Source organism: Artemia franciscana, chromosome 12, assembly GCF_032884065.1.
Source record: "Artemia franciscana chromosome 12, ASM3288406v1, whole genome shotgun sequence".
Lineage (NCBI taxonomy): Eukaryota > Metazoa > Arthropoda > Branchiopoda > Anostraca > Artemiidae > Artemia > Artemia franciscana.
In genome coordinates, this window is record NC_088874.1 from 424,278 (window position 1) to 446,306 (window position 22,029).

General features: G+C 34.6%; 1 protein-coding gene across 3 annotated transcripts in view; it reads left to right on the plus strand.

Moving 5' to 3' along the window:
- The window catches only part of LOC136033551 (ankyrin-3-like), a 127,054-nt gene that overhangs the window by 83,546 nt on the left and 21,479 nt on the right, over nucleotides 1–22,029 (plus strand). For all 3 annotated transcript variants that reach the window (XM_065714300.1, XM_065714297.1, XM_065714299.1), the window contains 4 exons: nucleotides 1,644–1,754; nucleotides 6,131–6,236; nucleotides 8,078–8,190; nucleotides 14,812–14,960. In XM_065714300.1, coding sequence (XP_065570372.1) covers nucleotides 1,644–1,754; nucleotides 6,131–6,236; nucleotides 8,078–8,190; nucleotides 14,812–14,960 — 479 coding nt within the window. The remainder of the gene's footprint in view (nucleotides 1–1,643; nucleotides 1,755–6,130; nucleotides 6,237–8,077; nucleotides 8,191–14,811; nucleotides 14,961–22,029) is intronic.

The window sequence follows — 22,029 nt, forward strand, 5'->3', positions numbered from 1 at the left end:
GAAGATAATAGGCTAGTTAAACAAGCACTTTTAATGATGTTTCAAGATAGGAGGAAGGATTCGTGACCAAATCAGGTGAAGAATATAGCAGACCGTGAAGGGCTAGTTAATTGCTTAAATGAGCGAAAGGGGATGGTAGGGAATCTATCTAGGTTAGTTGCTACTAGGCTAGAGTCTCAGGAAGTTCAGGTTTGGCAAGCTGCGAAGGCCACTTCGCCGTCCCTTAGGACGCGTAGGTCAAGGAGAACAGGGAGAAGAAATTTACCTAAAAGGGGGATTGTTTCCGGAAAATTTTAAATGAGCAATGCATGCAAGGGGGAATTTTATGATTCTTGGAGAACGTAGGAAATATTTAAGGAGAAATAGAGGGAGGGATGGTTCTTATGGTTGCCCTATTTTTGGAGAGATGAATGAGTCTTAGCATCATTTTTTAGGCGAATGTAGGGAGTTGCGCTTTGAAATATTTGGTTGGGAAGTTAGGGGGAGAGATTGGATTTCGGAAATTTTGAGAAGTAGGTGTTACTTAAATACAAATAATGTTGGAAAATTCGTCTGAGTAGGTATGAGGTATCGGTTCTTATAGTTGCCCTATTTGTGAAGAGATGGATGAGTCTTTATCATTTTTTAGGCGAATGTAGGGAGTTGAGGGAGGTGCGCTTTTAAATATTTGGTAGGGAGGTTAGGGTGAGGGATTGTATTTCGGAAATTTTTAGAAATAAGTGTCACTTAAATATAAATAATGTTGGAAAGTTCGTCTGGGTAGGTATGAAATATCGTGATGATTTTCATAAATGATTAGTTTTAGGTTCTTTTCAGTGTATGTTTTGTTGCTGTATTTTTTTGCTTGTTTTGTGTATGTCACCATGGCCCAATTTGACTTTCGTGCGAAAAAATCTATCTATACTAGCTTTGAGAAAAATCGCTAGGTTAAATTTGTTATGACAAAACGATTTATTACGGTAAAAGATAGGTTTGTTGGGAAAAAATGGGCTGGGTTCATTCATGTTCGCTTTAAGAAAGAGTGTTCAGTTTCTAAATCTTCAAGTCTAAAAAAATTGAATGACATATCTTACGATACTTCTTCGTCAGTATCATCACTTAAAACTACTAAAACAAAGTATGATAACGTGCAGAAGATAGCTTAGAAAACTGTTTTGAACATATATCTTCCAGCTTGATTTTGCAACACTCATTGAAAAAGAAACCTCTTGTCTGGTTTGATTTCTTTTCTGGCTGGAGTTTTCAAATCTCCTGTGATTAAGATCGTGTAAACGAGATAAAAGTCTCCTGTTTATGTAAACAACAATTAAAACTTTCAAATGTCATTTCAATTATAAACTTTGTCCCACATAATTCATATAAAAGGAAAGGCCATGGCATCTCAAAGATTATAATATATGTTATTATGATTTATATTATATATATCTAGCCATTTACTTATCCAAGAACCTGAGGAGTAATAAGAATATGTTCTTAATCAAATTGTGTTCGGACTTATGTTCTGAATACATAACTTATGTTTATAAGGTAGGAAGACTTTTAAATGCTAAAAAATGATTTTTATTTCTGATGTATTTTTTATTCTTTTTATAAAGTCATGTTGAATTTTTGTTTCTATTGTCTCAAGTTGGATCTTTTGACAGGTAAAGGCAAGAAAGGTGGAAAGGTTGAAGAGCCAGCAGTTGAGGAAAAGACAACTGAAGAGGAGGAACCTGCCGATGCCAAGACTGAAGAAACCAAGGAAGGAAAGAAAGGTGAGCTGACTATGTAAAACAAAAAGTATTCAACCCGCAACAATTGAATCGAAGAACAGTAGTATTTTGGGTTATACAGGGGACTTCTTTCTGATTTCGTTAACCTTGATAAATTTGTTTAATGTAGGAAGGGAGCAGCACATCCACACATTAGGAAATTTTTTACTTTTTCTATCTATTTCGTGTCTATTTTTGGATTCTATTTTAATTTGAAGTTTTGGTTACAGTTTTGCTCATGGCCACTTCTGAAGCTAAACACAATAACACAATGTAGTGCAATTCGATTCCGTTTCCGAATATAATGGCGGCCATCGTGACAATCCCCCCACCCCGCCCTTATTTTATTTTTCAAATTGGTATTATTTTGCAATATGAACCAACTGCTGGCGAAAAATGCGTACAAACGTGCAAACCGACCTTATCAGCAAGGTTTTTTATATAGCCTAATGCTGTATCATGTCTTATTACATAGGAAAGGGGGGGGGGAGTGTGGAACACGATTGTCTCGCCAGTGGCTATTATGTTTGGAAACAATATTGAATTGGGAATTGAATACTATTATACTTTTGTTGTTATAGTGTTTAGTTTGGAAGGGGCCATGCACCAGACTGATCTTTTTTTCTGACTTTCTTTTTGTCTCTAGTGTTTGCCTTCTTGAGAGATGTTTATAATACAAAGGGAATTAAAGATTTCAAAAAAAAAATGCTGCCTTAAATTGGTGACGTGGAAACTCATACAACTGTATGCTTCTTTAAAAAGGTTAAGAAAACTAGGGAACTCCTTAGCCAATTAGGTTGGTTTTGCGCTTAGCGGACGCCAGGTTTGAAAATAAGGAACGTTTATGAAAATTCAGCAGAAATTGAGTGAAAAAAATGTCTATGGAGCTCTAGAAACTGTAAATTCCGTCATTGCTTTACTAAAAAGTAAACACTCACAAATCTAAGCTTTGCATTAATAAGAGCTTTATTAAAATTGTTGAAGATTACAAGTCTAAATTATTAAATAATTTACTAAAAATATATTTTTATAAAGACGGGTTAGACTATTCTATTGTGTTATATTTATCCCTTTTGTTGACTATGGACATATCAATGGAATCTTTATTTTCTTCTGATTTAAAAGTGTTATCTTTAAAACCTTATAAATTGGGATTGAGCAAAGTTTTTTCTTTTCCTTCTCCCTCTAGAGGGCCCTGACCTTTAAAAATGTGTGTGTTATAAAAGTGAAACCTTGCAAAATAGATCTTCTGCTTCGGTATTTTTAAAAGCAGCAGCAATCAATAATGATGCTGTGGCTGCTATCATAATATTCCTGTTGGTTTCATCCATGCTTACAAAATTTTCAAATTTTCTGCCAAAAGGACAAGAATCTTTTCCCACTTTTCCCTCTGTGTGTAAACATAAATCCTGTCTCCGAGACAGGATTCCCGTCTAAGTTTTCCTCTCCGTGTAAACGAGGCATAAACCAGCTGGTTGACGCGAAAAAAGGCCTTAAATAAAACGGCAGCAGAGAAAAAAGTCAACTTTTAAGTTGACTTTTTCGAGCTGAATCAAACGCAACTCTAAAAGGTTTGACCTTTATTTTAATATAACTGGTTATAATATAAACCGGTTAAACTGCTCAATACATCAGCTCTTTGTCTCAATACATAATAATTCTTAAAAGGTTAAATATTAACCTTTAAAAATTTAATATTTAAATTTTGCTGCCTAAATTTAAAAAGTCAACTTTTAAGTTAACTTTTACGAGTCGAATCAAACGCAACTAAGCCCTGCCTCTTATCTCATTAATCTTGTGCTTTCCCGCTTTTTTTCTTATAATCATCACTCTGGTTCTTTTGTTTTTTAACTAATCCAAAATTTGAAGGGTTTGTTGCATTTCTGATTTTTTAATAGGTTAGCCTACTGTATCAAAATTGAACCAGAGGCAATATATTGATTTCATTAAATTTGAGTTAATTCTAACAAATAGCTTTGCTTTAGGTTATAAAAGAGCTATTAGATCGTTATATTGCAGACATGTTGGTTATGAAGTTAGGACCAGAGAATGACATTATAACTTGACTTCAAAACAATTTCTCTGTTTCTAAGCTAAATAAAATTCTAGATAACTATTGCTCTCTGAATTCAGGGTTCCTATGTTTTGAGTAAGATATTGATAATCAAATGAAATTTTTGGTTTTTATATATATAAGATCTTGCTTTCAAATCAGTTAGGTAGGCCTACTGTTCTTTTAACAGTTAAGTCTAAGGCTATAATAATGTTTTATTGTGAAGAGTCAAAATTTGTAGGGATTGCAAAGGCTAGCCTGAACAATATGCTATTACAAATTATGAGGTTAAACTTCTGTTTGGTAAAATTCTAGTTTAGATAAATTTGTAATATCTTGAAAAAGGTTTAGGTTAGGAAAATGAAACTTTTAGGGATGGGTGAGACAAAACTATATCATGGGAAAGTATTTTGGAGCATCTAACTCTACTCTTTCTCTCTCTTAAAAATGTTTGCCTTAAATCACATTGTCTAATGAAATAAGGATTAAATCCTGTGAATTGGTGGTTAGTCATTATGACAGTTGGAAATTTCAATATTTGGTCCACACTCTTAAAAATGCTTGTGTTATAAAAGTGAAATCCTTGCAAAATAAATCTTCTACTTAAATGACAAGAAAAAAAGCGTTTTTAGTGTCATAACTTTGCTCAATTTCAATTTATGAAGTTTCCAAGATTTGGAAACTTTCAGGAAATACATTTCCTAAATTTAAATATGAAACACTGATATGGCTTAAAATTCTACTCAAATAACAAGAATTGCATTTTCAGAGCTAAAACCAGACAAATATCCTCTGTTTAGGGTAGCTCAACAAAGCCAAAGTCTTATCATTTAGGACTTGTTATAGATGATTTTGCTTTTACAGTATGAATACAACATTTTCCAAGATATTACCTGAACAATTTAACCAAAGATTCCACTAATTCAGACCCTTCCTATCTCTTCAAATCATTTTTCAATTCACTCTGACCTCAAATTAATGTGAAATATGTCAAATCCAGAGGAAATTAAGCCAGTGCTAAATCATTTAATTATAATAGAATGACACACTTAACACTTTACGGATGTTTTATGTTTGAAATTTTTTGCCCAATCCGACAAGTACAAAGAGTGTTTTTGCGAAGCAGTTTTGTTTGAGCTCAACCATGTTTATTTGTTTTCCATTTTTGCGTGAAACATACAAGCTGGTTAAACCAAAACTGTCATTGGTTAAACCAATTGGTTGACGTAAAAAAAGGCCTTAAATAAAACGGCAGCAGAGAAAAAAGTATTTTAAGTTAACTTTTACGAGTCGAATCAAACGCAACTAAGAATAGGATAAGCCCTGCCTCTTATCTCATTAATCTTGTGCTTTCGCGCTTTTTTCTTTATAATCATCACTACGAGCACGCTTTTGAGTAAATTGTCCCTGTTATCTGAAAGAGTTGGCCAAGGTTTCTGGCAAATTTGTTTTTTAACTAATCCAAAATTTGAAGGGTTTGTTGCATTTCTGATTTTTTAATAGGTTAGCCTACTGTATCAAAATTTAACCAGAGGCAATATATTGAAATATATTTGAACTAGAGGCAATATATTTTCTACCCTGATGTTGTACTTCACATTTCCATAATATGGCCCATGCTATTGCCAACTTGTAATATGATGTATCATTCTGATAATTAATGAGCAAATATGTACACATAACTGGAGGGAATCCAGCAACGATTTAGAGCCTCAATTAAGGTAAGTGAGGGAAAAGACGTTTTTTGCGCAAAAATGAACAGTTTTCTAATAAAGGATGAGGGGCTCACTTTGCAAAAAAAAAAGGCCAGCCTTTTCCTTCTATATGGTTGTTATCCTCCATTTTCTCAATCCTTTTTCCAAAAATGTGTTATTAAGCCTATACTGCATCTGCTGGAACTTACCGGTAAATAAATAAAAAAGCTACCATCATTTCTCTTTAAGCAACTTTAGAAATACAAAATGTTACTTGTAAAATATAGTATAGAATCATTTCAGCTACTTTGAGTCAAATCTGTAAGTAGTGTCAATGTTGAAAATGAAATCAAAGAGAAGGAGGGCTTATACATTTTTCTAAAAATAGCTTCCAATGCTGACAATAAACTAAAACTAGATTGAGAGGGCATGAAATTTATTTAAAAAATGAGATATCTTAATTTTCTGGTATTTAAGTTGTTTTTCCCAAAAATAATATTTTGGAAACAGGATAGCTGTATCTTTTCCCCAAGTTTTGTGTATGCTATCTTCAGTCAGTTCTCGTCGAATTTCTATCGAAAGCATGAGTACGTAAAAGAACGCAAAGGCTAATATCTATTTTATTCTTGCAGTTACAAGAAGTTCAGTTTCATTTGAATCAAGTTTTAAAAAAAAATCGCTTGAAATGGGAGAAGAATGGAGAAGCGATTGGTATAGACAGCTAGTTGTTGCAAAAATGTAAGTAATTATTTTGATCTATTTTCCTAAGAAATTGTTTCTCTATAGGTTATTCTCTTTTTTCATTAATCATCACTGCACAGGGTAGAATGATATAGGTGACTCTATCTGAATATTGATTATTCCAAATCGAGATCCATACAGGTCCTTCATTTTCCACTCTCCAAACTATTTGTCTCGCATCCCCCTCTTCTCTCATAAAAGGTAGGCAGATTTGATGGAGCGAACTACTGCAGAGACTATTTTATTAAGAAAAATTCATGTTTTGTAATGTTAAAATATTTCTGAATTGGATGTACCTTCAAGCTGCATTTTCGAAACTGCTTTTGCTGCCAAGCAGTAGAAATTTCGAAGGTTGTTCTGGCTCAAGATGTTTTTGAAACAAGGCCATTTCATTTTGTTTTTTTTGTATGACCTCCTCCAAGACAATAGATTGTTTAATGTTTATACTTGGTAAGTCATGAGCCAAAATCATTTTCATCTTGGATTTTTGTGTAAAGCTTGATCAGTTTCTATCCGTTATTAATTTCTGCTCTCTCAAACCCTCTTCCATATTTATCTAGTAGCTCATTGAGAATTAGGAAATTTAGGTATAAAAGTGCCAATTTTATGGTTCATGCAAATTCTCTCCTCCCTCCCCGATCATAGTAAATCAGTAAATCTTCCTTTATAACGGATGATGGGCAACTATTTACCACTGCATTTACTTTTATCATGTCTCAAATGAGTCAACTTAGTTAACTGCAACATTAAAATGAATGGCTACATTAATCGTTAATTGTGGACGGTATTCCGTACATTCTTAGGGTTGAACCCCAAGTAGCTGCTGCCGCTGAAGCTAGAAAACTGAACATATAGCTTTTGGTAATTTTAAATCATCGGCTATTTGTGAATTCTCACTCTGTTATTTTTTGGGGCCCTTTGACCCACATTTGCTGTTTTGCACCATAAACTTGGCAGGAATTGCCACTTTACTTGGCTCAATCATTTTGCTACTTAAGAATGACACTGAAACTTTTAATATCCTTTCTGATGAGCCGCCTCTTTTCAGAGAAGCCGTCTCCCTCTTCTTATTTGCCCTCGTAATTCCTTTTTCAAGCAATTATGTCTTCAATTAATTCATGAACAGTAGTGTCAATTCACGATGATTTAGAAAGATGGGGCAAAGGATGTATTCGCCGTTTTTTTTTCAGTATTATGCCAAAAAAGGACAATTCGACTAAAAATACCAGCAAAAATGTATTTTCGAAATCTAATGCATAAGTCTGGATTTGGGGATATTGATTAGGGAACACGCTAAGAAAACAATTCTTACTTTATAATATGCAGAAAAATGCATAGACCAGCCTCACCTAATATGCAAATATATAGCCCAAAATTAATATTTGTCATGTGTTTTCCCGTCTCGTTAGCGTTGATTCAATTTACAGGTACATTGGTTAAAACAAGAGTGACACATGAACAAACGCATGGGGAATACTTAATCTGGGTTATATATTTTTATATTAGGGTGTTTTTGGGGTAAAGTATTGCAAAAGTACTTTCAAAATGTGTTAGCTTCTGCATAATATGAGATAAGCATGTAGTAGCTTATTTAGGCTTATGTAGGCTGAAATCTAGAATTGGGTAGACCCCAATTCTAGGCTCATAAGAATCTATGAGGGAGGGGTTACCAGTTCTAAAGGACAAAGGCCAATTGTCCCCCCCCCGACCAATACTTTTATTCTCGCTTCTTTCCTTGATCAGTCAGCCATAGGACTGAGGATCATCTATAAGTTAGTCAAGGTGTTGTGGATATTAGCATGTGTATGGAAAAAAATGTTCACCCTTCTTTTTTTTAGAGAAGAAGCAATACAGAAATCAGGACAATCGACAACATCGACATATGCCATCGACAAAGAAAACAGCATTTATGAAAAAGCAGAGACAAAAGAAGACTATTTTATTGATATAAGTAAGTCCTTTAATGAGTTATCGATTTAAGTAAAACCAAGTTCGTAAAGTAATTCATGCGCTGAAAATAATACAAGTAATTTTTTCAAGTTTTTAAGTGAATTCTTCAAGTAAATTAAGTAAATAATGACCCCTAAATGACAAAGGCCGTATATAACTGGAATAACTGGAGAAGAAAAAGAAATGCTGTGTTGTGTAACAGAGTTAGAATATTTGTGCCTCTTCTTGGAAATAAAGTTTGTACAAAAGAGTGTAACAGGAAACCGTTTCGCTTTGATATGTAGAGTAAGAATTGAAGAACATCCGTGCCGTTTATCGTCCAGTGCTCCATAACATAATTAGAGAACTACTTTTTAAAACAATTATAAACTTTAGCGTAAAGAGCGAGGCGTTGAGGAGGGGATAACCCATTTCATATAAGGAGTAATTTCTGCTCGTTTTAAGTTTTAATGTCGCTCCTTACTTTCAGTTCAAAAAACTAGTTTTTTTTTAAATTTAATTCATTATGAAATGAAAAAAACTGATGAAACGATATAAATCAAGCTTAAGTGATGGGCACAGAAAAATTCAACGTCAGTTTTATACGTTGACGTATAAACAGACATACAACTTATTTTTATATGTATATATAGATATAGATATAGTTTCTGTTTCAGTTTTTCTTTTTTTAGTTTTGCAGCTTTTTTAGTTTTTTTTTAGCTTTTTTTCTTTTTAGTTTTTTACCTTTTTATGGCACTTGGTATTAACCAAGTTACATATAGCAATCGCAAATGAGGGGGGAAGGGCACCAAAAGCTTCAAAACGTAAATTTGGTGTCAAATTTTCAAAATGTCATGATAAATCCTTAGATTAAAATGATAAGAGGGGGTGGATATGCAGTATCCCTTTTTTTAGTGACAACTTTTTGGCCAAACCTGCAGAATGGATACTGAAAAAATGACAACTCCACTCATGTTGCAGGAATGGTATTTTTAGCAGAAAATGTTAGCTTTTAAATGTCAAAGCATTGTGATGAATCATTGAACTTGAGCTTCAAGGCTCGGAATTAGTCCCTGTTTGGGAGGCTGGTATATTTGAAAACTGAAGCATGATATATTTGAAAGACCCTCTTTAGATAATACAGCCTCTCCACAAATCCAGTTAAACTGGTCTTTTGGTTATGCTGTCACAGTTCAGAAAGAAGCAACAAAACAGTGGAAACTTTGTCTTTGGTCAGAGTGTCTATTAACTGTTGTAAACGTAGGACACTTATTAACTTATTACAGCATAAAATTGGCCTATATTGTGGATGGGATAGTTGGGTAAATTGCAACACTACTTAAGGATAAAGAGGAACCTACCTATAGGGCGGGTGGAATGGATTGGTCTAATTGCCATGAAGTTTAAGGATAGATAATTTGCTGTAGCTTCATACAGTGAACCATGCCAGTATAAATTGGTTTGAACTGGCTTGTATTCTAGTGGTTCAAATTTTATACTCTATCCCTGAGGTTAGTTAATAACCTAACTGCAGGATGAGTGAGAAGACTACCATAAAGGGAATATTCAGATGGCAAAAATCTTAATGTTTTTCCTGTTGTGTCTCAACCTACTTGTCTTTCAGGTTTCCCAATTTATTTAGGAAAGACAATGGGCAGCTACAAATTTTGTCACTCCTGGTTAACCAAAGCAGACAGGATTGGCAGAAAGATAAATACATTGTGTCAGATTGGCAATGATGAGTTTTATTTTTACTGCAAAATATGCAGGAATAATCTTAGCTGCTGCAAAGACTTTTATGCCTTGAATCAGCCTGCTTTGTCAACAAGCACAAGAAAGAGGTTGCAATCCAAGTCAATCTATTACAATTATGGTTGTGTGGATCTGTTAGGCAGCAGTCCTAATGAGAAGAGTCAGCAGCTAGCAGTGGGAGTAAAACTCTTGAGATGTTTTGCAACAAAGATGGTGCATAGAAAGCAGAAATCAAATGGGTACTCAATTCCTTGCAAGCTTCTATGTCTACAGCTTCAAGTGATGGAGTCATTGATGTCTTCTAAGCCATGTTCTTGGTAAAAAACTGCCCAGGATGTTGATGAGTGTGAAGAAAGCTATGTACATAATAATTGATGCACTTCATCCACACTGTAAACAGAATCTTTTGAAGGACATGGGTGAAGCTTACTTTGTTCTTGAATACAACAAAACTACAAGCACTTAAGGAATAAAAGAGCTACAGATTAGAGTGTGTTTTGGTCCTCTTTAAGAGATCAAGTTTTGAGCCTCCATCTGGTCACGTCTTTCATGGGACATGCAACTGGTGAAAAAGCTAATGTCATGCATTTGGAGTAAGAATTTAGCTCTTGAAAGATTAATATAGATAGATAGCAATGGTCTTAATATCAATAAAAAGGCATGGTTGTAAATGAATGCATTGAATAGGGGGCTGAAAACCTTGATTTTCAGGCTTTTAGCCTTGTTATGACCAGTTGTTCTATTTTGAATCAGACTCATCTTCGAGGAATTCCAGGCTCTTTTTAGAAAATGCTGAAAGATTATTTTCGTAATTCCTAAACGCTGTTTTGTTGGATGTGACAATTTAGAAATGACCTCGGATGCCCATTCTCAAGCAGAGTTTTTATTGATGAATCAATTTCAAACACCAGCAAAACAAACAAAATTCTCCTACTCAGTATCAAACCAAAGAGAAATCTACGGAATCATGGGTGTGTATTGCGCTTCGCGCAACATGTTCTAAAATTTTAGAAAGGTCATACTTTTCTCTCAAAGTAGTACTTTTTGGCGTCTCTGATTAGTACTATTAGTAATATTCGAGTGGCAACCCTGAGCATTGGTGTTTATTTTGGCACTTGTATAAAATTTGATGAATATATGTATTGCTTATCTTAAAAAAAACGTGAATGCTCTTCTCTACAATCTGAAACTTAAGTTTTAGCCGCTTTGACATCCTGCAAGTAGATTGTACAAAGGCGTGTGACAGGGTTATTTCCGCGTCTGAAGCAATCACCTCAGATTCTGTAAATGCGTAATTTGTAAAATAAAATGACAAGGTAGACCTGGATATGTTCTCTTTTTTTTGTTCTATCGAACTATTAGTTAACGCCCTTACAATCTGCATCCCCCAGAAGTGGAATAGCAGAATCAGTTAAAATAGTTCCAGGAGTTATTTACGCCCAAAACCATTTTTCCGAGGGTGTTGGATATTTTGAAAGTTTCTGCACAATTTAAGAGCTCATAGGAATTGCTTATTAATTGGAGTGAACCTTGTAATATTTATATAAAGCTTCGGCGTTCTTTATGTTCTACCGATAAGCTGAATGCTTCTTGAAACAATAAGGATGCCTCAATCAGAAAATATATATATATATATATATATATATATATATATATATATATATATATATATATATATATATATATATATATATATATATATATATATATATATATATATATATATATATATATATATATATATATATATATATATATATATATATATATATATATATATATATATATATATATATATATATATATATATATATATATATATATATATATATATATATATATATATATATATATATATATATATATATATATATATATATATATATATATATATATATATATATATATATATATATATATATATATATATATATATATACGTTTTTAACTACGTAAAACTTGCGAATATACAACATTCTTCGCTGTCCCATTGTCTGTGCATATAAATAAATTGTCAGGTTTACCGACTCTTGAACATGCAACATATAATGGTCCATGGGAAAACAATCCGTATTCAGATCTATACCTCATGATTCTAATGATTGCCCTTGAGTTTTGTTGATGGTGATTGCTAATCGACCATTCCGTGTCGCCGTCGTCATTTATATATCCCCCTATGCCCCCCGGCGTCCCCGTTGTAGTTGTGTCCCTGTGTCCCGGTCGTCATTTATATCCCCTGTGTCCCGGTCATCATTTGTGTCCCGGTGTCCCAGTCTGTAATTTCTCTTTGAGTGTCCCAGGCGTCATTTATATTCTTTGTGTCCCGGTGTCCCGGTCGTCATTTGTGTCCCAGTGTCCCGGTTTGTATATACATTCGTTTTTGAATTGGTCTTTTTTTTTTAGTTATTAGTTTTTTACCTTTTTTTTGTTTTTTTTTTTTAGTTATACTTCATGATTCTAATGATTGCCCTTGAGCTGTGTTGATGGTGATTGCTAATCGAACATTCCCTGTGTCCCCGTCGTCATTTATATATCCCCCTGTGCCCCCTGGCGTCCCCGTTGTAGTTGTGTCCCTGTGTTCCGGTCGTCATTTATATTCCCTGTGTCCCGGTCTTCATTTGTATCCCGGTGTCCCGGTCTGTATATACATTCGTTTTTGAAATGGTATGAGATGAAATAAATTTTTGTATTTTTCCCCTTTTTTTCTTTTTAGTTTTTTTTTTTTTGGTTTTTACTTTTTTTTTGTTTTTTTCTTTTTTTTTATTTTTTTTTATTTTTTTTTAGTTTTTTTTTTAGTTTTTTTTTTTTTTTTTTTTCTCCTTTATTTTTCATTTTTATTTCTGTTTTTCTTCTTTTTCCTTTTTTAGTTTTTTTTATTAGTTTTTAGTTTTTTTTCTTTTTAGTTTTTTTTTAGTTTTTACCTTTTTTTAGTTTTTTTAGTTTTTTTTTTTACTTATGTCCTGGTCGTCATTTATACTCCCTGTGTCCCGGTGCTTTGTTGATGGTGATTGCTAATCGAACATTCCTTGTGTCCCGGTCGCTTTCTCTTTGAGTGTCCCGGTCGTCATTTATATTCCCTTTGTGCCGGTGTCCCGGTCGTCGTTTGTGTCCGATGTCCCGGTCTGTAATTTCGTCAGTCGAAAACATGACGTCAGTCGCCGTTGATTTTTGAATTTAAAAAAGAGGGAATAGTTGTGGGAAAAGTCAAAGTCATGGCCAATTGTAGAAAAAAGCCAAGACAGATTGTTGAATTAAGTGGGCAGCCCAGTCAAGGGTTAATTTTATCCCTTTGATTGCCGTTGTTACTGTCTGCCATTTATGCTACACCTTTCCGTGCATGTGTGTCCCTTCACAAATGCCGAACTAGAGTCGTACCTGTTGGAGGTTCTCGCTGGGGAACACACGCAGGTTGACTACGGGTTGACTTACTTGAAAATTTTCCTCTCATGGCTATCACTCGACAATGCTGAACTAGAGTCAACCCTCTCATGCTAATTCCAGGTGGGTTGGGTTCAACCTGTTGGAGGTTCTCTCTCAGGTTAATTCACGAGTGTGTGTTTTTAACTTCGTAAAACTTGCGAATTGGAGGAATCTGAATGATTTTACGGAGATTTCCAGGAAAGTAGGTATCGGCTATCAGTTTTATATCGTTTATTCGGATCTCTTGTCCAAGCTCTACAAGGAATGCAAGACTGCCCAATCAACTCCGAGTAGATTGTCCACTCTCTCTCTCGTCTATAATAGACGAGAGGATAATTCTTTCAGGTATTGTATGGGCTTAAGACATCAGACGGTGAGAAATTCTAGTTTTTAGCATTGCTCGTACTAATTTCCTTTCTTTTTGACTTTGAAACAGCATTTCTTTTTCCTCGTGTCGTCATGCATTGTGCTTGAGGAAGCCTTTTTTCCTACATTTACTACAACCGAATTTCTGGTTTTTATTATATTTGGAGTAAGGTATACTAATTCCAAGCAAAATCCTTTGAAAATAGGTTTATAGCGCTTCCCTGAAAGCATCTGTGGGTGCAGCAAGTGTTGTTGATGTGTAATTGCGTATGTTTATTTACTCATTGCCTCCTGATACATTTGTTATAGAAATCGGCATCAACAAGCTCTTCCATTTCTGAATCATTGTGAAAGGAAATCGGCTTCAACAATCTCTTCCATTCCTGAGTCATTATGAAAAACACTGTTCATCAATTTCCTATTATCCTCTTTTAAACAGTCATTTTTAAGGCATTCGGAGCAAAACGCTAAACTTTTGTGAAAAGGGAGAAGATTAAGTTGGAAGGGGGCAGCCTCCCTTATATAGGGAATAATCTATATTCATTTAAGTGCTACTTAAATTTTTCTGTGAAGAGGAAGAAGAGGTAGCATTCCCCTCGCATACTAAATAATTTCTGTTCACCTTAATTCTCAATGTGACAAATAAAGCTCATATGAAGAAATCTTGTTAGTCATTGTATGATCAGTATAAAAGGCTGAACTTTTTTCTTACCACTGATAATGTCTTATATCTAATGCCACGTTTTTTAAAGCAAGTTTTAGGAATTAAAAAGCCAGATATAACGAGATAAAGTGAAAAAGATCCTTTTGGATTTCCGGTTTATAGTTCAAAATTTAGCTAGTTTTGTTCCAATTTTAAGTTTTGAATTTGCTATGTTTTCTGGTTTTGTTTCTCTCTCTTTGATACAGTCATAGGTGTGTTTTTTTTTTTCGAGGTTATCTCCCTCTTTCGGTTGAAATTTGTTTTTCCTCCCTTTTCTGTTCCTTAAATGTTTTTTTTTTTTGATTCCATTGAGTCCAAATCAAATTAACAAAAGAAAGAATCAGTATGTTTTTTTTTTCATAAATTTGTTTTCTTTGTTTTTTTATTCTTCATCTCTTCTAGTCAAAGAAATTGTAGCTGACTTGGAAAATTCTGGTTTGCAGGAGAAACGGGATTGTAGTTTATGCTCGAAGATGTTAAAGATATCAAGAATGCCCGAAGATGTCGAAGATATAGGACAACTTCCATGCAAGCATATTTTAAACAATGAGGTTTGTCCAATTATTTATGATGTTTTCAAGTGTTTTTTAGCTCAGATGATAATTATAAAGAGGCAGATTAACGTAGTTTTTTAGATTTTTGAAGACGGCCATATTTTTGTGAATATCGTATTTCGAGCCCCTCTTTGGAGTCGGCAGATTTGCTTTTGTTCGAAAAACTCATGTTGCGGTTTTTAAAGTGAAGTTTTTATTTTTGTGAGTCAGCAAAAAGGATTAATAGAAAACCCCATATTTCTTTGTAAGCACACATGACACCTATCTAATCCCTAATCTGAAAATAGTCACATAACGCTACACTGCGGGTATTGGTTTTTCCAGAGCACTTACAATTAGAGTTAATAGGTTTCCAGATGCTCAAAGAGAGTATACTTTGTTATTTTTTACGTCTTGTGCCGGAATCCTAAAGGCATGTGAGATATCTCATTACAGAAATAGTACACGGTTACGAATCTTACACGTAGTTTGGTGTGTATAACCTGTTTTACCTCACGGCTTGAAATCTGAAAATTTTAGGAAGTTTTTTTTTTCGGATGGGGGTTACGGAAACTCAGAATTTCTGTTTCAGCGAAGGGGACAATCCCTTTTTTCTGCAGTCCACCGCGAAAAAGTATATGCTTCAGCTGCTTTCTTTTTTGTGTCAGGTCTCTTATAGGTTCTTGGGCTTAAGAACAAGCAACAGGTAAAACAATAGGGAATTTCTAAGACAGTGAAACTTACTCATATCTCAAATGAATATTTCGGCCATATACCCATGGCCCGTCCTCAGAATAATACATAAACACATTACAGCAATACTTAAATTAAACTAAAAAGCGGCTTTTAAAAAATGTTTAATAATCATTAATAGTAATTTTCGGTTTTATTTGTAAAATTTGCATGTCACTATAAATTCTAATTCATTTATCTGTGTTTTTCTGTCAACGGCCCATGGATATAAGGTTGAAATATTAATCTGAGATGTGAGCAAGTTTCCCTGTCTCAGAAATTTCCCACTGCTTAACCTGTTGTCCGGTTTTATGATGAAAAGCCAGTGTGGTCATTGTCGTTATTTGGCTAGTTGTAAACAAACAAGGCAATTAAATATCATTCGTCATGCTTTTACACTGCTACACTAAAAATTTATTTTAAGCGCCCAAGCCTTACAAATTTGAAATGTTGTCCATGAAAATTCTTTTTTTTTTCTTTAAAAAAAAGTGTGGTTATTGTTCCTACACATATAATCGTAATACGGTTGAATAAAAAATGGGAAAATATTTTTTCAAAAAGGTCAACATAAAAATTTGGTAATTGAAAATTTTAAATAAAAATATAGTAGAGATTGGACGCATGTTTAGTTTTAAATGAAGCTAGGATTCAAAATATATTAGTTCAATTGTTTTTTTTTTTTTTTTTTGTTTTTTTTTTTTTTTTTTTTTTTTTTTTTTTTTCTGTAACCAAGTTGAGGGATGATAAAAACTTGCTACTGTAAGAAGCTCTTCTTAACTCTTTTCTTAACTTGGTTGGGTAGGAAGGGAATCATTTCCATTCATTCCTTAATAAAACTTAGAAAGTGAGGATTGAATCAGAATGAGGCTTTCTTAATAAAACAGGGCTATACTGTACTCGCGACTCTGTCCTCGCGTGCACACTGGGTTATGTTCTTTGTGATAGCGTTTGGCACTGTAAAAATTGTTTTTCAAAGCTCCGACTTTTTTTTACCTTAACTCACGTAAAACACCGTAAAAAATAGATTAATTTATTTTTATTCACTAATGATCAATTATTGTATACAACAAGTTATTATATATACTTATTTGATTTTCGGATCATAATAATTTTTAGCCAATGATAAATGGCTCAACTTATACAAGAATGGCAGTGACGCAAATAATAATGCTATAAACGCTGCTCAGGCAAGATAAAGTAGGCTTATTGAGAAAAAAAAAATCTAATGTACGAAAAAGAGTAAGTTATTCAATTTTTCTTTACATTTTTATGGCACTTGGTATTAACCAAGTGACATATAGCAGTCGCCAATTCTGTCGGTCTGTCTGTCTGTCTGTCTGTCGGTCTGTCGGTCTGTCTGTCCCGGTTTTGCTACTTTAGGCACTTCAAGGTAAGCTAGGACGATGAAATTTGGCAAGCGTATCAGGGACCGCACCAGATTAAATTAGAAATAGTCGTTTTCCCGATTTGACCATCTGGGGGGGAGTGGGGGCCCGGTTAATTCGCAAAAAATAGAAAAAATGAAGTATTTTTAACTCAGCGGGTATTTGGATCTTAATGAAATTTCATGTTTGGAATGATATTGTGTCTTAGAGCTCTTATTTTAAATCCCGACCGGATCTGATGACATTGGGGGGAGTCGGAGGGGGAAAACCTAAAGTCCCGGTTTTGCTACTTTAGGCACTTCCAGGTAAGCTAGGACGATGAAATTTGGCAAGCGTATTAGGGACCGGACCAGATTAAATTAGAAATAGTCGTTTTCCCGATTTGACCATCTGGGGGGGGGGGGAGTAGGGGCCTTCGGAAAAATAGAAAAAATGAAGTATTTTTAACTTATGAGCGGGTGATTGGATCTTAATGAAATTTGATGTTTGGAATGATATTGTGTCTCAGAGCTCTTATTTTAAATCCCGACTGGGTCTGATGACATTGGGGGGAGTTGGAGGGGGGAAACCTAAAATCTTGGAAAACACTTAGAGTAGAGGGATCGGGATGAAACTTGATGGGAAAAATAAGCGCAAGTCCTAGATACATGATTGACATAATCGGAACTTATTTGTTCTCTTTGGGGTAGTTGGGGGGGGGGGAGTAAGTCTTAAAAATTAGAAAAATGAGGTATTTTCAACTTGCGAACGGGTGATCGGATCTCAATGAAATTTGATGTTTAGAAGGATATCGTGTCTTAGAGCTCTTATTTTAAATCCCGACCAGATCTTGTGATGGGGGCGGGGAGTTGGGAGGGGGAACCTAAAACTTGGAAAACACTTAGAGTGGAAGGATCGGGATGAAACATGGTGGGAAAAATAAACACAAGTCCTAGATAGATGATTGACATAAACGGAACGGATCCGCTCTCTTTTGGGTAGTTGGGGGGGGGGGGGGTTAATTCTGAAAAATTAGAAAAAATGAGGTATTTTTAACTTACGAACGGGTGATTGGATCTCCATGAAATTTGATTTTTAGAAGGATATCGTGGCTCAAAGCTCTTATTTTAAATCCTGACCGGATCTGGTGACATTGGGGGAAGTTTGGGGTGGGGAGACCTAAAATGATGGGAAACGCTTAGATTGGAGGGATTGGGATGAAACTTGGTTGGAAAAATAAGCAAAAGTCTTGCATACGTAATTTACATAATTGGAACGGATCCGCTCAATTGGGGGGGGGGGGTAATTCTGAAAAATAAGAAAAATAACGTATTTTTAACTTACGAAGGAGTGATCGGATCTTCATGAAACTTCATATTTAGAAGGACCTCGTAACTCTGATATCTTATTTTAAATCTCAACCGGATCAAACGTAATTGGGGGGGGGGGGGGCAGTTGGGGGGACCGGAAATCTTAGAAAATACTTAAAGCGGTGAGATCAGTATGAAACTGGATGGGAAGAATAGAAACCTGTCTAAGATACGTGACTGACATAACTGGACCGGATCTGCTCTCTTTGGTGGAATTGGGAGGGGGGAGGTAATTTTGAAAATTGAGGTATTTGTAACTTACGAAAGGGTGACCAGATCTTAATGAAATTTGATATTTAGAAGGATCTTGTGCTATAAAGTTTAACTTTAGGTTCTGACCTTCTCACAAGTGCCAAATGAGCTCTTGGCTCTTGGTTCTTCCGACCTCGTACCATATGAGCTCTCGGCTCTTCCGACCTCGTCCAAATGAGCTCTTGGCTCTTCCGACCTCGTACCATATGAGCTCTCGGCTCTTCCGACCTCGTCACAAGTGCCATATGAGCTCTTAGCTCTTGTTATTATTGTGACGGTAATGAAGAACCTCTTTGTTTGACCAGCAATAAATTATAGGCTCCAGATATTATGAAAATCTTAAAAAATTTTTTAATAAATCTTGAATCATGGCATGTTTTCATGTCAATAAGTCTAAATAGTATTTAGAAAGACCGTATAAATCTCTATAGAAAGCAAAAGAATTTTTTGAAAATTTTATGACCATTAATTAAAAATATTTACTAACGTTATATGAAGTTGAAACCTTATTTATAAGAATAAAATGTAATCACCATTGGAGAAGATCTTGTATTGCCCGCTGCTATATGTAAAAAATAATGGTAGAAAATACTAGATGAAAGTAAATATGCCAATGATGTTCAAAAGATTTCTTTGTCAAACGCACTTTCTCGAATAAGATTTCTGATATTAACAAGGACCAACTAGTGTAACTTCTTACAAGAACTAAAGACAGCCCAAAATTTTCAATTCAGTTGAACCAAACAATTGAAATTACTAGATCAGCTCAGATGTTAGTATATGTCATGTTGTCAACGTAGTATTTTGTCAGGTAGTATATATCAACGCTAAAGTTTGACTCTTTCTCTCAAGTGTAACAGCTCCTTTCATATACGGAATAATTTCTGTTTGTTTTAATTTTTAATTTTGCTCCTTACTTTCAGTTAAAAAAAAATGATTTTTTATTGAATTTCTGAAGGTTTTTTAATTAATGCATGTTTTGATTTTGGCTCTCCGCACATGAATAATTAAAATGAAATTTGCATAATAATTTATTTTTATGGCTAAATGGCTCTCATAGTTTTGAAAAGACAATTTTGAGAAAAAAGGAGCGGGGGAGTAGGCCTAGTTACCCTCCAATTTTTGTATTATTTAAAGAGGTAACTAGAACTTTTAATTTTTTACGAACCTTTTTACTAGTAAAAATATACGTAACTTACAAATTAGCTTACGTAACAAACCTCTAAATTTGCATGTTTGTATTACGTATATGAGGGAAGTCACCCTCTCCTTAGTACATTGCTCTTTACACTAACGCTTTAATTTTGTCCCAATTCCTTAAGAATGACCCCTGAATCACAAAGGCTGTAGAATAAATAGTTAAAATTAATAAAATTACTTTTGAGTAAAGATCAAGGTATTAGGAGGAAGTGAACCCGTCATATTCGTCATAATTTCTGTCCGTTTTAAGTTTCAATGCTGCTCCTTACTTTAAGTTGAAAAAAAAATTATATTTATTTTTTCATTTTTTTTTTATATTGCTAAAAAATCCTGCACCCCCTTCATTGAAATATTCTTCCCCCATGACAAATTCCTCCAGGGAAAGTTCCCCCTGCGTAATCCCTCCCCCCAACCAAAAAATCCCCCTGAAAGCGTCTGCACACTTCCCAATAACCATTACTATATGTAAACACTGGTCAAAATTTGTAACTTGCAACCCCTCCCACAGGAACTACGGGGGAGTAAGTCGTCCCCAAAGACGACTTACTAATTAACTAATTTTTAATTTAGTTTAAAATTTTATAAGACTAATTAAGTGTTTGCTATGCTGAATAAAATACTTATATCTGAATTTTGATCCGGTGACTTTGGGGAAAATGAACTTGAGAGGGGGCCTAGGCGCCCTAAATTTTTTTTGGCTACTTAAAAAGGGCACTAGAACTTTTAATTTTCGTTAGAATGAGCCCTCTCGTGACATTCTAGGACCATTGGGTAGATACGGTCACCCTTGAAAAAAAACAACAAACAAATAAACACGCATCCGTGATCTGTCATGTGGGAAAAAATGCAAAATTTCACAATTTCGTTGGTAGGAACCTAAAACTTGTACTGTAGGGTTCTCTTATACGCTGAATCTGATGGTTTATTCTATTACTTGTAAGGGGTGTTTCCTCTATTTTCTAAAATAAGGCAAATTGTCTCAGGCTTATAACTTTTGATGGGTAAGTCTAAACTTAATGAAAAATACATATATTTAAAATCAGCATTAAAATTTGATTCTTTTGATGTAACTATTGTTATAAAAATTCCTTTTTTAGAGTTTCGGTTACTATTGAACTGGGTTGCTCCTTACTACAGCTGGTTACCACGAAATGTTTAATAAATCGGTTCTGGTTTGGGTCGTTTATAGACGAATATACCTTTCCCTCAGATTTTCAAGATCTTGCAAAACTTAACGAACATTTACAAAATACAGATTTTACAAAATTTGCAGAAGGATATTACAGACTTATCGTAAAATTAGATATTTGAATCTCAATTTACGAATGCCAAACAATGTGATAAGTTAAAAAACAATGAAAAACCATCCGTTGGTGCGAAATTCCCACAGCTCGTTAGGAGTGCCTTTCTTCTCAAAATTCATCGTGTATTCACCTGAAGAAGGCTTAAACGGCCATTAACATGGGGTTTATTTTTGAGTCATCCTCTAGTTTTTTTTATGTTAATAGAAAATATTTTCTGAAAACAATACTTTACAGGTTCCACCGCAACTGCGATGGAACCCTCGGCCATCTGACCGCAGGAGCAAATGAACCCCTTTATTACTTCACAGTTACGCAACCGAGCCCCTATACAATTGAATCCTCGTGCAACTGAACCCCCGCTTAGCTGAACCCTCTTCAAGCTACACCCCTCGTTTAAATGGACTTTCACACAACTGAACTCTTGTGCAACTCAACTTCCGTCTAATTGAGCCCTCGTGTAACTGAACGTGGTAAAACTTAATCCTTGAGGAACTCAACACTCAATCAACTCTACGTCTGTGCAACTCTACCAAATTCAGCTCAATCCTAAATCAGCTCAAACTCCATATAATTAAATCCTTGGTGCAACTCAACCCCCATTCTACTCACCTTCTGCACAATTCAACTCTCACTTTGCTAAATCCTCATTCAGCTCATCCGCCATTTAACCCAAACATGTCTGAGTCAACCCCCATTCAAATCGACCACATTCAGCCCAACTCTCGTCAAATCAGTAACATATCAAGGCTGAGTGACCTCTGTCTAATTTTGGACTAATATGGAGTGGAAAATGAAAAATAATATTCTTGTGTTTACTTTCATGGAAAGGGAAGAGGGAGGAAGTCAATTTCTAGAACAATTTTTT